The 15,158-nt window shown below is 36.5% G+C and overlaps 1 protein-coding gene across 1 annotated transcript in view; it reads right to left on the bottom strand.

Moving 5' to 3' along the window:
• The window catches only part of EYS (eyes shut homolog), a 797,164-nt gene that overhangs the window by 587,875 nt on the left and 194,131 nt on the right, over positions 1-15,158 (bottom strand). Inside the window, exon 14 of the mRNA XM_054514337.1 lies at positions 5,582-5,686. Within this exon, the coding sequence (XP_054370312.1) occupies positions 5,582-5,686 (105 nt within the window). The remainder of the gene's footprint in view (positions 1-5,581; positions 5,687-15,158) is intronic.

Here is a 15,158-nt window from a genome sequence, read left to right as displayed (position 1 = left end):
GCACTTTCTGATCAAGCAACTTTGAAATCAAAGCTAAAAATATCATTATAAATTCTATGTTAAGGATCATTGTGCAGCAGCAATGTGAAGAATTGAATGATTTTGTAAACTTTTTTCATTTGTAATCTTGATGATTCACTTTATTTTTTGAGTCACAGCATGCAATAGTTTTTCTAAGGTCTCTTCCTGGCATAAAAACTTTCATGTATAAGCGTCTACTTCATAACAAGGGTTGCCAGAAAGGTTTGAAAGAAAGTACAGTCTTATTTCATGGTACACTAAACTTTAATAACAGCAATACCTTCCAAAAAGGAAGAATTTGATTTACAATTTCTCTGTGTGCATGTTTACTCTTAATCAGAAGTACTGCTCCTTTGATTCAGTGTATTAAGTTGAACAAAAATTGATTTTAGTTCGAATCCATCAACTGATAGGATTTTCTGCTTCAAAATCAGTCTCCTTTAGCAATCATGCTAATCATCCAGTAATCCCATTAAAAAAATAAATGTATTAAGTTATGTATAGCAGGGATATACATCACTGAGGCAAAAATAGGGATGGGAAAGAAATTGTGTAGTGGATGTAATGTTTTCTAAAAGAGAAAAATTGTGCATCCAGCCTACAACTGTCTGAGAGCAGAAAAAGGGAGACTGTTTAGGGAGAGATTATTAGTTTAGCAAATTCTAGTTGTCTGTTCCTTCTGAAACCTTCAAACATTGCAGTGTTTTAAAAGTCAAAGGATTCTTTAGTATTGACTTACAGATATTTTGGTTGTGAACTTGTCTAATCCTTTATCAAAACTTCAAATAAATCCTCTAGTTACATCCCATTCTGTGGTAACAAATAGAGAAATGCAATCCCAACTATTAAAAGTTTTTTTATGTTTCTAAGATTCCCTCATGCTTGTCGTCTATAAACTTAAAAGGACTTCACTTTTCCATAAGGAACTTGCTATATTCCACTGAACACTTTTGATGCCTTTTTGAATATATTGTAAAAAATCCAGTATCTTGTAAATTAAAATTTCTTTAAATATCACAAAAATATTGCCCGTAAACACCTTATAAATTTTAGAAAGAGGTTACTCACTTCTTTCTCAAACTGTGTTTCTCTACTTGACCATTTCAAGGCATGGTTTCCAGATGACAGACTACTGTTGTCATAAAATGTCATAAAATAGACCTTGTTTTTAACTCTGTTTCCCCCCTTTTCTAAATTCAATATACATAGGTATCTATTTTCTAGTGGAATAAAAAATTAATATTCATGAAAAAAGTGATAGTTTATAAATTCTTGAATGCTCATAAAAAATCAGGTTTTTGAAAAACATTTCACATAAACAAACAGTTTTATTCTTTTCAGCCACAAACTTGATAAAATGTAACTTTATAATTAAGAATATGCAGAACTTTTTTAGATCTGGTCAAAATGCTTACAGCCTTAAAGACTTTGTGTAGGTACTGGTAGTTCAATTCAAATTCACCTTAAAGTATTATATTTATAAAGTAAAACTGGGCTAAGATCCCTTATTTAGTAATAGAATCATAGGAAAATTTGAGTTGGAAATGATGTCTTGAGGCCATCTAGTCTAATACTCATTCATATTAATCCCAGCTTGATCAGGTAGCTAAGGGAACTGTCCTGTCAGTTTTCAAATGTGATTCCATAGATGGGGATATCACAAGCTTTTCAGAAAGTATATTCCATATGGACGTTAACTACTTCCATAGTGCTGTTGGTTTTGGGTTTTTTTTTGCCTTAATGTTGAATTTTCCTGCATTCTGACTTGTGTCCATTAACTCTTGTCCTGAGACAATTTTGAGCTGTAAGAAAAACTTTGTTCTGTCCTCCCTGTATCCTTCCAGGAGGTAGTAGTAAACTCCAATAAATTCTCTCAGCCTTTTCTTCAGGGTGAGCAGGTCCGATTACTTCAGCGCCTCTCTGTATATCATGTTCTCCATTTTCACGGGCCCTTGCTAGACTTGCCTCAGTAAGGAAATGTCCTTCTTTTAGCAGAGAATGCAAAACTTAGGTACAGTAATTCAGATGCAGTTCCACAAGTCTGTAGCAGGGCTTCTCACTCTCCACAAGCGTTTATCAGGTTGTTAACCAGTCAGGTAACTCAGTAGGACAAGCTGCCTTGTAGTGAGTTATTTTGGTGCCATGGGGTTAACACTGGTCTGGCATCTCCCAGCTGCCAATGAATATCTTAATATTTAAGTGAGATCTGGGACAATAAATCAGATTTTTGACTGACCTTTTGATACCCCCTTTTATGACTATAAAAGAAACTCCAGACTTTCACAAAGCAGAAACCTGTACATTTTCCTGGAACTATGTGGCAGTTTCTCCCACGAGTAGGGATGCTTCACCATTACTCCCCAGGGATGAAGTGAAGGAAACTGTGCACATTATTGTAATTTCAGTAAGTCACATTCGACTTGTAATTGTATTTCTTTCTCTAGCTTTAATGTTAGTCCCTTGATATAGTGCACTGTTTTATATTATGCTGTAATCTACTAGTAGTTCATTAGTTTTATACTAAGTAGTAAGTAATCCTGATTAAGGTCTTTCATCTGTTGTCTCTGTAGCTCCTCAGCTCCCAAATTCTGGCTACACAAAACCAGAATGGTTGAAGTCCTCTATGAGGACTAGGGTCTGTGAATGTGGGGCTCCTCCCTTCTCTCTACAGAGGGCCCTCAATCACTTGGAGTCCCTGGTGGAAGAGCCTATACCAGACTCTCAGTGAAATGTCACTTGTCCCTGTCTTTTCTTTAATCCTGACTCATAAGCTCTTAGTTGACTCCTCATCCATCACCAGGCAAAGCTCCATGCATTCCAGCTGGACATTGGCATAGAGTACAAACACTGCCACCTCATCTGCCTTGTCTGCCCTTCCTAAAAAGCCTTTATCCTTCCATTGCAACACTTCAGTCATAGGAGTCATTCTGTTGTGTCCCTGTGATGCCAATAGTATCATAGCCATGCAGGCATGCATCCATCTCAACTCCTCCTGTATATTCCCCATGCTGCATGCATTTGCAGAGAGCCATTTAAATTGAGTTCCTGATAAAGCCAATTTATTAGCTGAAATTCCTTTGTGCTGTCCTTCAGGTGCTATATTGCTTTTCTGCTGTCCTAAATACTGTCTAAACCATTGCTTTTCATCCTGCATTTTGCAGATGGGTAAATTCTTCACAAAGACTGTATCTAACAAGTGTTCAAAATAGTAATAGAAAATTTTTAGTCTGATATTTCGTATGTGTACTTCTTACAGCATTTCAGTATTCATTTCATGCATATGATCTCACTTTTTAAGTATAACAGGAAGATGTTTCATACTTATTGTTGTGTTTGTGTTTTCACAGAGCAAGCTACACTGACAAAATGAGATATGACATTTGGTTTATCCACAGTGGAAGGAATGATGAAATATAGTCACAGTCTTTGCAACTGAAAAAGTAAATTTATCTTATTACATCACCATATAAGAATTCAGCGTTAAAAAATTAACCAAAATAAATAATAATAATAATAATAATAATAATGATAGCAGTAACAATAAACCTTTAATTTTCTGCATCTTAAAAGTCTATTGTAAGATAGTATGAGTATGTATATGTATGCACATGTATAAAACACAGATACACATACTTCTATCTATAATAATATCCACAAATATTTATACATACATTCAAATTCTATTCATGCCCTTATACTATTACTTAGTGGCAGTGCTGGTTGTGAGTTCCTGTATTCTACACATCAATAACTTTCAAGGTATTTGTACATAAGGCTTGAAATAGCTTGTATACATTTAAAAAACCTATATGTCCTCTTATAGGGACATAAAAATGTTAAACCACTTATTTTGCCTATCCACTTTAAGTAAATATTTCAGTCTAAATACAAGCTTGATCACTTTATTGTTACATCATTAACTTGACATTGTAGAATAAGGTTTAATGCAATGTAACTGACTTAAGAGTATTAAAAAACTTCAAGTGAAACGGTGCTTTTGCTTCATGTTTTGCTCACTACTTTCCAATTGGCTGACAACCAGTCAGCCCACAAAAAAGACAGCAGGGGATAAAAAAATTAGTCATGTTATGCAAGCGTCACATATTAAATTAGCTGTTATATTAAAAGAGGCTACATTTCAATGTGTAAATTCTTGCCCATAGCACCAATCCATGATGAAAAGCCACACTGAAGCATATATGTTCACATCTCAGTAAGATACTGTTTATTTGTTGGACTCTATGGTCTCAGAGGGGTTTTCCACCCTGATTCTGTGATTCTGTGAGTAAAATTATGTATGTGTATGTCACATAAAGATAGAAAAGTTGATCTACTCTTTTTTGACAAATTCAGATATTGCTGGTGCCTCTCATCACTGCAAGAAACTGAACTGGGTTTGCACAGCAATGTTATAGTGGGGGCAGGTACAGGGGTGGCTTCTCTGAGAAGCTGCCAGAAACTTCCCCCTGGTCTGATGGGGTCAATGCCAGCCAGCTCTTGGATGATCCACTGCTGGCCAAGGCTGAGCCCATCAGTGACAGTGGTAATGCCTCTGGGATAGCAGTCAACATGAGGGGGAAAAAAACAAACTGGGCAACTCCAGATAGAAAAAAGTGTGAGGGTAGCAAGAGAAACAGCTCTGCAGATGCCAAAATCAGTACCAGGGAGGGTGGAGGTGCTGCAGGCACCAGAGCAAGATTCCCCTGCAGCCTGTGGTGAGGCAGCTGTGCACCTGCAGCCCATGGAGGTCCATGGTGGATCAGAGATCCACCTGCAGCTCACAGACAACCTCATGACAAAACAGGTGGATGTCCAAAGCAAGCTGGGATCCTTCCAGTGGTAAGCCTGAGCTAGAACAAGCTTCTGGCAGTGTCTGTGGCCTCATGGAGAGAGAAGCCCATGCTGGACGAGGTTTTCTCGCAGGAGCTGTGACCCTGTGGGGGACCCACACTGGAGCAGGCAGGTCCTGAAGGACTGCACTCAGTGGAAGGGAACCATGCTGGAGTAGCTTGTAAAGAACTGCAGGCCATGGAAAGGAACTCATATTAGAGAAGTTCTTGGAGGACTCTCTCCCTTGGGAGGCAGCCCACACTGGAGCAAGGGAAGAGCATGAGAAGTCCTCCCTCTGAGGAAGATGGAGCAACAAAAATGATGTGTGATTAACTGACTGCACCCAGCTCCCAGCCAGGGTCAACCCACCGCAGCAACCCTTATGACAACTACTGTGTAGCTTGTCCACATTTTCAATCAGAAATTTTAAAAATAACTTTTACTAGTAGACAAGATGGAAACAAAATCATGCAACTGGCAGAGTTGGTTGATTTTAAAGGCACTCTATTCATAAGTTTGGAAGGCAAGACTTCCAGAATACAAGTTATATTCTGTAAACAAATTCTGCTGACACCACCTGCATAACAATTGTAGCATATGCTTAAAGAATACCAGTTCATCCTTCTCTCTTTTCAAGCATAATAAATTACTGCTTAGTTGTGTGCTTATGAAAAAAACTCCTTTTCTTTTTTAAATACCACAGAACATTTCTCAACTAAATGTGACTTACCTGGCAAACAGCTACAGTAAAATTCACCAATCAAATCATGGCAATGTCCTCCATTTTTACAGGGCTTGGAGGAACATTCATCAATATCCGTGGAACAGTTTTTGTCTGACAGAAAAGAAAATTAAACATTAAAACTATAAATCATGCTGGGAAAGTAGAAAAGCTGCTTCACAGTGCAAGTGACAACTGCATAGTTTAACTTTTCCAGGTTGGAAACACTATTTCTGCTTGACAGTTTTAAAACTAGAGATATTCATAGATATAGCTGGTAGTCAAGAAATTAAATATTTTAAAGTAATAAATATGAACAGCATTTGCAAAAATGTCCTTTGTATATTCCAGCAACACAACTCAATACCTTAATTACTAGAGCTATATGCTACTTTGAAAAAAATTGTTTTAAAGATTTAATAACCTTAGTAACATTACAAAAAAAAAATATTTCTTGAGGTTGCATTCATATTTCCAGAAGAATGAAGACATTTCTCAGATACAAACAAAAACCCACAAGTTCACTCTGGTATTTCTTAATTATTCTGCTTTTAAAAAGATTTAATTGAGCTGTAATTCAGATTCATTCAAATCTGAAACAATAAAAATATACGCGAATATGCAGAAGATACGTAGAGGGGAAAATTTAGAAGGCAATGGAATGGTGGCTTATGAAAACAGTAAAGTCATTGGACATACCAAATAAAATCCAGCCTCCTGTTTCTCTGTTGTGCACTACATTAATTTAGGGCAATCCCTACCTAGGCTATTATAAATAATACTGAGGCCTTTCTGATCAAAAATTGATCAAAAATAGATGGGACAAATATTTGGACTAAGAGCTGACATGAATACCAGAAGTTAAGCCAATTATAGAGAAGGAAAGCTGTAACTATCACTGATGTGAACAAGCAGAACTTTTGTTTTTGTTCTGTGTAGAAATTATGGAAGGTTCCTTGTATCACTCAAATCAGATATAGCAGACAGGTCATGAATCCCAGGGGCCTCAGTCAAAGGAGCTGAATTAAAGGATCCTGTGGGGTTTCTGGGGTCCCTCTTGGACAAACAAAGCTTGGACAACTATAGATTCATTACAACAATAAATGCATGGATGGCAGAGGGAGTTTTGTCTTCCTTAACTGTAAGACATACTTTCAGCTAACATGTACAAATAGAACGTATGCAAAAATCGAACTAAATGGGAAGTGGAGAAAGTGAGGAGAAGACAGAGGAAGGAAAAAAAAAAACAAGACAACATTAAGAAAAAGGTTTAAGGGGATGGTAGCAGAAGGTCATAGACAAGGATAATTATAGAAACCAGGTAAGACTTTGACATTTTGTGGAAAATACTGCACAGCCACATACAATATGCTGTACTTAATGATTAAATACAGATCAAAAATCCAGTAGAATCAGTTTAAAGGAACCTTAAATTTTTTATAGCTTGTGGGCTTTTCTGTTGCTGTTTTGTTTTGTTGTTGTTTTTAAATAGCTAAAAGAACTAGCAGAATCCTTAACGACACAGGACTTGGACCCATAGAGTATTTAATTGCAAACCCATAATTTTGAAAGGGATCATCATTCAAAAATTCAAAGATATTTGAGTGTAGTATTGGTAATTTTTCATGCCATAGTGAAAAAGGTAACTGCAAGTTACTTGATTCAAAGTTAAAGGGAAAAGTACTCTCTGACTATAAGGAAAGAAATGCTCTCTTGGCTGAGAGCAGTCAAAATCTATGGAAAAGGAGAGAGAGGAGGGTGAGCAACATAATAAAAAGGAATTCAGAAGAACTGCATGGAATGTAGAGAAGTTCTGATTTGAAACCTGCTAAAGAGTGAACATTTTACCTTAAAAAGGTAATTAAGAGAGCTGCTGCTTGCTATAAGTACACAATGGCAAACTTTCTTTTTGTCGGAGAAAGACATTGTGGCAAACTTTCTTTTTGTCGGAGAAAGACATTGGATATTAGGGGACCAACACGGCACTTCCTGGTTTTCAAAGCATGAAAAAAGCTCAACTTACAAAAAAGCATGTCAAGTTACTATGGATAAACTAAAAAGTACAACAGAAATATGCAGACATGAAATTGGACCAGCAAAAGCATGTAGCTATTATGGCATGGTCAGGGTAACAAGAAATTGTGCTATATGTACTTAATATCGAAGATGAAGGAGAGATGCTGGTTTGCCATCCAGTGAAGAAGGACGGCTACTGATAATGGTAATCACACAAAATTGTTCAATGCTTCTTCTGCCTCAATCATCAGTAAAAAGACCAGCTGTAAAGCAGGTCAGTATCATAATTAATACTTATGATTAAAGGGCAAAACTTCAGTGTTGAATAGAGAAGAAAAGCTGTAGAATTATCAGAGGAGTTAAATAGTCAGATAGGCTGGTCTGATGAGCTTGTACCCTTGGGTGCTAGTGACAAAAACTCAATAGTTTTCTTTGTGAACGTTTGAAAAATAGGTAAAGTACCTGAAGACCCACTAAAATCAGCCTTCAGAAAAAGAATAAAAGGCAAAGACATGAAATTATAAATCCATTGTGAAATTCCTGATCCTGGAAGAAATATTGGGAAAAGCTTTAAAGTGTTTACTTGCAAGAACCTATAAATAAAAAACAATTCATTAAAAAATGGGCCTTATATAAGCAAATTTATTCCCTCTACATTAAATTTACACATTTTGTGGATAACAAAACCCAGTAGCAAATGTCATGCTCCTTTTGTTCACTACTGCTATTTTTTGTGAAATGCCAGTAATGGGTCTACACAGAAACTATAAGAGCATATTATCAAATGAGTAAAACTTTATGGAAAGCCATATTCATGCATTAGTTATCAGTGGTTTTGCTACCAGACTGGATAAATGAATTGCAGAGGTTTTGAAAGAAATCCACTGCCCATTCAATTCCACTATTTTTTTTTCAACAACCTAGATGACAGGTAGCAAAGTATGCTCAGTGATGGCAACACAAAAAGGTACATTGAAGAACAGGATTAGAAATCTTCATGAATTTCAATCAATTGAAGAGAGAGTTTGATATAATCAGAAGAGAAGATATGATACAGAAAATCACAAATAGGAAAAAACACCAGAATTTTGTTTTAAAATAAATACTTTGCTGGCATACATAAAAAAGAAGATATCCAGTTAGAAGTTTTACTTGAGTAAAGCTTTTTTGGAGTGCTTTGCATTGTGCAGTGAGGTGCATGTAAGAAAATTTTGAGAGTCCATATGAGCATGTTAGGAATGAAAACCAGCTCAAAAGCATGACCTTGTAGGATGAACAAAATAAATGGGCCTATAAAGCCTAAATAAGGAAAATTTGAATAGAAATGTGATGGCAATCATAAAATAAGACAGTATTCTCACAAAATTCATCAGTTTGCTGTGTTCATAGTAGACAGGGTGAGAAGTAATGCATTTAAACTGCAGTGAAAAATTAGACAATAAGGAAATCCTTGTAGTGGTTAGTAAAACATCACACTGGGAAGATCCACCAAGAAAATAAGGAATTATTGGATTTCTTTAACAAGATACATAGGCAAGAAAGCAACATAGTATATTATATGTTTTCTGCTGGGATAAGAATGAAACAGTTTATAGTTAGTATATTATTGTAGTGTTGTGATTATATAATTTACAGGGTATAAATTCTGATTATCACACTGAAGGATGTCCAAAGACTTTTGTTTGTGTAATGAGTTGGATTGTCTGGAAACTTGCTTTGTCTTATGGTAAAGATCTTAAGTTACTTGGTGTGTGATAACTGTGCTCTGATTTTGGAAGGGCTCCTAGGGCTCCTATCCAAATCTGTGTCTCTACTCTATTTTTCCATCAAAACATGTTTCCACATTAGTGGTATAAAAGAGAGGTAAGACCAGGCTTTCAGCAGACAAGAGAAGTAGGATAAAAGTGCTAACACTAGCAGGAAGAGAAAACCACATTCTTCCTGCACACCATAAATGCACATGGTTGAAATTACAGAGTGACAGGTACTAAGGCCTACTCTTCCAAGAAAGCAGTACAGCTTTTGGCACATTCAATCTGAGTTCACCCCTCAAATCTTTCTCATGAAAAAACCATAATGAAGCAAATGAGGCATTTTATACTTCCACGAATCTCCTTTTCTGTAGGCAAATGTGAAAAGTCCTTAGTCTACTATTTCAACACTGACTTTTAAACAGATACTTCATTTCCACTCTCACTTCTTTTTCTATATCTCCTTTCCACAGGGGACCAAGCCTATGCACCAAATGGAATCTTGGGATAACTTTTGTTTAGCTAAACAGTACATTTTTAAATGTACTGCAGGTCACTTCTGGTCACTTGTAGCTTGCAGATACAAGCACAGAAAAAAACACGCAGATTATAGCTACTGAGCTGTTGCTGAGCTGTATGTGGGGAAACAACAAAAGCAATTTGAAAAGGACTGCTAAGACCTCAGCATATGAGCACTATTGCAGTGCTGCGAGAAAAAAAATCTCAGACGTATTTAAATAAAACAAAAAGCGAACATTGATGTGTAAAATACCTCTGTATAAAACATTGATTAGAATGTTCCATATTTAAAAATAAATGGGAAGGATGCAAGAAAAACTACACAATTTATTCAACGACTGAAGAAAGCATGCTGTTGGCAAAGGCTTAAAGAGCTCCATCTGTTTCATTTAGAAGAAACAAAACCAAAAAGTGACTTGATTACAGTGTGCAAGTATCTTTACAAAGAGAAAATACTTGAGTAGCAAGAGCTTTTTCATTTTGTGTAGAAAAGGTAATGAGATGCAATAGATCAAAGTTGAAGACAAAAATTTAAATAAAATATTTAATATAAACTTCTAAATCTGATGGTGATTACTACTAGAAAAAATGCCAGTGAAATTCTGGCTTCTTTTCATTCATTCAAATCAGGATTGAATGCTTTTGGATTCATTGTGTGCTTTAATCAAAACTAGAGTAATTAGGTTCAGTACAAGGTGGTTAATGGCCAACATTAACTTCCTTCTGGTACACAGACCTAATATAGAGCATACAACCAGCAATCTGTGGATTGTTAGAAGACTTACAGAACATATAAATTCATCCTGTAGCCCTCTCTGTGTCTTTCCTGGGAAAACATCACAACAATTTAGTGAGACAGGTATATTTCTGTGATAGTAATAGCCCACCCTGAGGCACTCGGGCTCTGTAGCATCACTGTCATTCACATGAAATGTATATGTCCTGTAACTGGAGGTTTTGGAAATCACTAGGAAAACTAGGTGCAAAGGTGTTACTCTATTGTTACCAGAGGAAACAGCCAATGCTATTCTGTTTCTTGCCTGGCTACTAATGTGCTAAGGGGAAAAAAATAATCTTTTTATGATAGTTGTGTAAACAGCTTTAAAAACCATCATTCTGCATTTAACACATTTCCCCTCCTGCCTCAAGGCTCCTCAGTAATCTCTGGTCAACTCACTACTTAAGTGAAGAGAGTCAAGTTGTGGTGTAATGTTCCCACTATCACCGCTGCATCCCTGAGGCCCAGTACACGTGGCACTGGCAGTGCTAGCCACTGGCCAGGTACCAAGCTAGGAGCAAGGGCCTCAGGACTTGTCTAGTGGCCAGCTTGATGATAGATCCATAGAATCATGGTGTGGTTTGTTTTGGAAATGACCTTACAGATCACCTAGTGCCAACCCACTGTCACGGGCAGGGACACTTTCCATGAGACCAAGTTGCATAATGCCCCATCCAAACTCATCCTGAACACTGCTAAAGATGGGGTATCAACAGAAAATAAATAAAATAAAATCATGACAAAGAAGAAAGCCAAAGAATAAAGAACAAAAATGAGTCAACAAGATGGTACCAAATAAGATTCTATTTAGTGTGGTCATACTAAAACTGTCAGTGTCATACTCTTTATAGTATGGCTCTATCAAAGTAAAGGATGGCAAAAAACCATTGTTTCACTGTCTGAAACAGCAACCCAGTATATACTGGTAAATACAATTTAGTATCAAAAACTCCAGTATTATGCTAGGCGGTATTGCAGAGGCAAGTGTTGAACAACAGGCCTTTTCCAAAATCAATTATTTGGTGGATTTTTTTGAGAAGAGGAAGTATATACCAGGAAAAAACTAAGCACACCCTAAATATAACCATTCTTATCTAAGATGCCACTTTTGTTTCTCAAATTCAATTACAAAATGTCTGTAAGGGATGAAAAATGTGCACTGGGGAAGTTTCTTGGAGGTTGATTTTTTTATGTCAGGGTTCATTCACTGATTGCTTAGGTTTTTACAGAAAATTAATTCCTAAGAGGTTTCTTGAGGCAGTTGTAACAAAAATTTTGATTGAAATTGTGTCTTGATAGCTATATGTTATTTTTCAGGTGCACTTAGATGTGAAAAGTGGTCCTCACTTTGCTGGCATATTACTGTTCATTGTATGGTGTCATCAATGACATTAACATAGGAAAAATTAGGTTGGAGTTTAGGAAAAATTAGGTTGGAGTTAAGGAAAAATTAGGTTGATTTTCCACAGTAACTCAGGAAGACTAAAAATTTCAGCCACATGTTCCAGTGTCTTCTCTGTATGAGCTTTTCTAGAAATGATTGTTTTTCCATTTTTTATTTGATAAGAGCCTCCTTGCAACTGACAACAGTTTTAAAATTGAAAATCAAGCCTATTCTTATAAAATTATTATTTTCCAATTTATCTTAAAGTAATTAAGTACATAGTCATGCCCAGAAAGATATTAATGGGTGTTCTACATACATTATGTTACGCATGACAGTTGGAATCACTACTAAAAAACCCTACCATTATACCTGAAATAATGGGGATAGACTGGAATACCAAAAAAATCTCATAATAATCTTCCTTCAGAAGAGCAAAGATAAAGTAAATTCCATACAAGCTAATTAAAGTTTTAATTGAAGAATTAAGTTATCTTTTGTCATGTGGTCCCAACTATTATTATTCACCCCCTAATTTAAACCAATCATGCTTAGTATTTGCAGATGGAATACTATCGGAGAATGTTCCATTTGATTTTTCACATTAAAAAAATGAGCAACTTTGCTTATATTTAAAATGACTGGAAAAAACCAACTGATTTGCTTTTCTTTCATGCAATTCATTAACTTTTATGTATTATTTTATCAAAAATTTTATGTAATGAAATTTGCAGCATGATGAAACTTAAACAGATTTTTCTGCACTCTACTGATTTCTTTTTTCCCAAATGTCCTAACCTGAATTCCTTCCAAGCAAAGCAGGTACACTTACACATGACATGACAATAAATAATCTCTAATGACTCAGAAGTACATAGTGAATACATTTTCATGTATGCATAAATTTTGTTTATTTTCCAGCATGTTAAGTTTGCACACCCCACTGTGGGAAGCCTGCCCTCAGCAGCCTGCCATTTACAGTTTGTGGCAACCAGCAGCCCATCTGCGCTGCTCCAGCTGAGCAGGGGAAAGGAAGTCAGCCCTTCACTCCTCCATGGCCTGCTATGAGCCAGAGCTCTGCTGGCCAGGAGCCTGGGGAGCCATCCCTCTCTCTGGTTGTCAGCTTCCAGGTTTTGTTTTGGTTTGAAAAATCTCAGTGCTTTGACTAACGCTCAGACAGAGGAATGTTGTTTAAATGAACTCGGTCATTAGGGGACATCACAGAAAAGACCTGGCTTTTGGGCTGCTTCTGTGATGGCCATAAGGGCTGACTGATGTGGAACAATTATCTGATGCACGAGATGCAGGCAGGACTGAATTTCTGTGGCTGACTCTAAGGATGACTGAGGATCCATAGATCACGGGATCAATTAGGCTGGAATAGACCTCCAAGATCATTGAGTCTAGCCTTTGACCAATCACCATCATGTAACTTAAACCATAGCAATAAGGGCCATGTCCAGGCATTACTTGAATATCTCCATTGTTCTTGACTCCACCACTTCCCTGTCAGCCCATTCCAATGCTTGACACCCCTTTCCATTAAGAAATTTTTCCCAATGTCCAACCTGAACCTTCCCTGATGCAGCTGTGTCCTCTTGTCTGTCACCAGCTGTCTGGGAGAACAGGTCAACCCCCACCCTTCCTTTTGGGTAGAGGTAGATCTCTCAGGCCACTTTTTTCCTTTGAATTGTTGGGGAAAGTACTTTTCATAATTAACAAGAAAAAGAGAACATAGTGACTCAATAATTTTGTACTGTGCAGTTGTTCTGAAAGTAACTAAAAGCATTTATGTCAAGCAAAATGTGTCTAAAATAGACCAGCTTTTGCAGACTTACTGAAAACAAAATTTAGAATGACACCAGAAAAGAATACACAGGAAAGATTTTTGAAAGCCCAGAGAAAGATATTATCTTATGTCTTGTGATGGCTTGAGCTGAGCTGCAAGACCTTGCTCATCTTCGTATAATTTTGGTTTTCAAATTTTCGGTGTTGCAGGGTCCACTTGCTTAGCCACAATATCTACTACAGGATTCCTAAAGCCCAATAGTATGAGATGTGACAGAGGAAACTATATAGACTTGATCTTCAGAAAGCATATTAAAAGGCTTGCATATTTTTTTAGTCTCTTGTGTAAATTTAAGTCAATGTGTGACTGATGGTAGATTCTGACGGTTGATTCATACTGTCCTGTTATAATGGTAAACATTAATGAGACATGGGCAAAACTTAGAGGAAGGATCATTTTACACATAGAGGATTCATAAGGACCTTGATATAAGTGAGGAAGTCAGATTAAGAATCTCATGCATATAAACTACAACTACAAAATTCAGTGCTAAATGATGAAATAAAAATCACTTTGAAATCAAGTTTTTTTCTACCCAGTATTCACTGGTGTAATATTACTATCATAGGGCTTATCCATATACATGAACAGCTTTGAAATCCTTTTAATTAATTATTAAATAAATAAATAATTTAATTCATCTCTTCCAACAATTAAAAAAGGAAAAAGGTTTACGATGGAACAATATAATCCCATCATTTATTAAAAACCCATGCTTTCTCATCCAAAACCACTGAATTACAGAGCTCTTTAGTTGCAATTACTTATATTACCAGAGAAAATCCACTCAAATAATGAAAATGGTCAGCAGTCGCACCTCATAGAACTGCCTCTTCCTTCTCTATCATTGATGAATTCAACACCCTCCCATTGATGTTTTAATTTGAAGTGTCTTACTACCCAATGGACTGAAGGTGTCCCACTGTTCAATATTAAAATTCCCTACTTCACCTATCTGAAGTATGTGCTTTTATGTGTTGAACAAGTGGTTTGTATGTGTTGAACAAGATGTTTTCTAATTTTTGAGGCTAGCCAGTTTAACAGACTTGGACTGCCTTTACCTATCTCAACTTCAGATGTTCTCAAAACCCCTCTAATTGGCAAAATCAAATAAAACACTGTGAGGGAAGGAAGTAGCAGTTTTGCTATTTGTCCATTTGTCCAGTAGCTCTTTACTATGGGATAATTACTGTAATCCTGTGTATGCAGATTACTATGGGAGGGCATATGAGAGCACTCAATCTTTTATTGTAGAGAAAGTATTTTCCTGGTCCTTATCAGGAACTGCC

Source organism: Molothrus ater, chromosome 3 (genome assembly GCF_012460135.2).
Source record: "Molothrus ater isolate BHLD 08-10-18 breed brown headed cowbird chromosome 3, BPBGC_Mater_1.1, whole genome shotgun sequence".
In the NCBI taxonomy this organism is placed as follows: domain Eukaryota; kingdom Metazoa; phylum Chordata; class Aves; order Passeriformes; family Icteridae; genus Molothrus; species Molothrus ater.
Note: the sequence above shows the minus strand (reverse complement) of the source record. Positions and strands in the feature narration are given on the sequence as shown.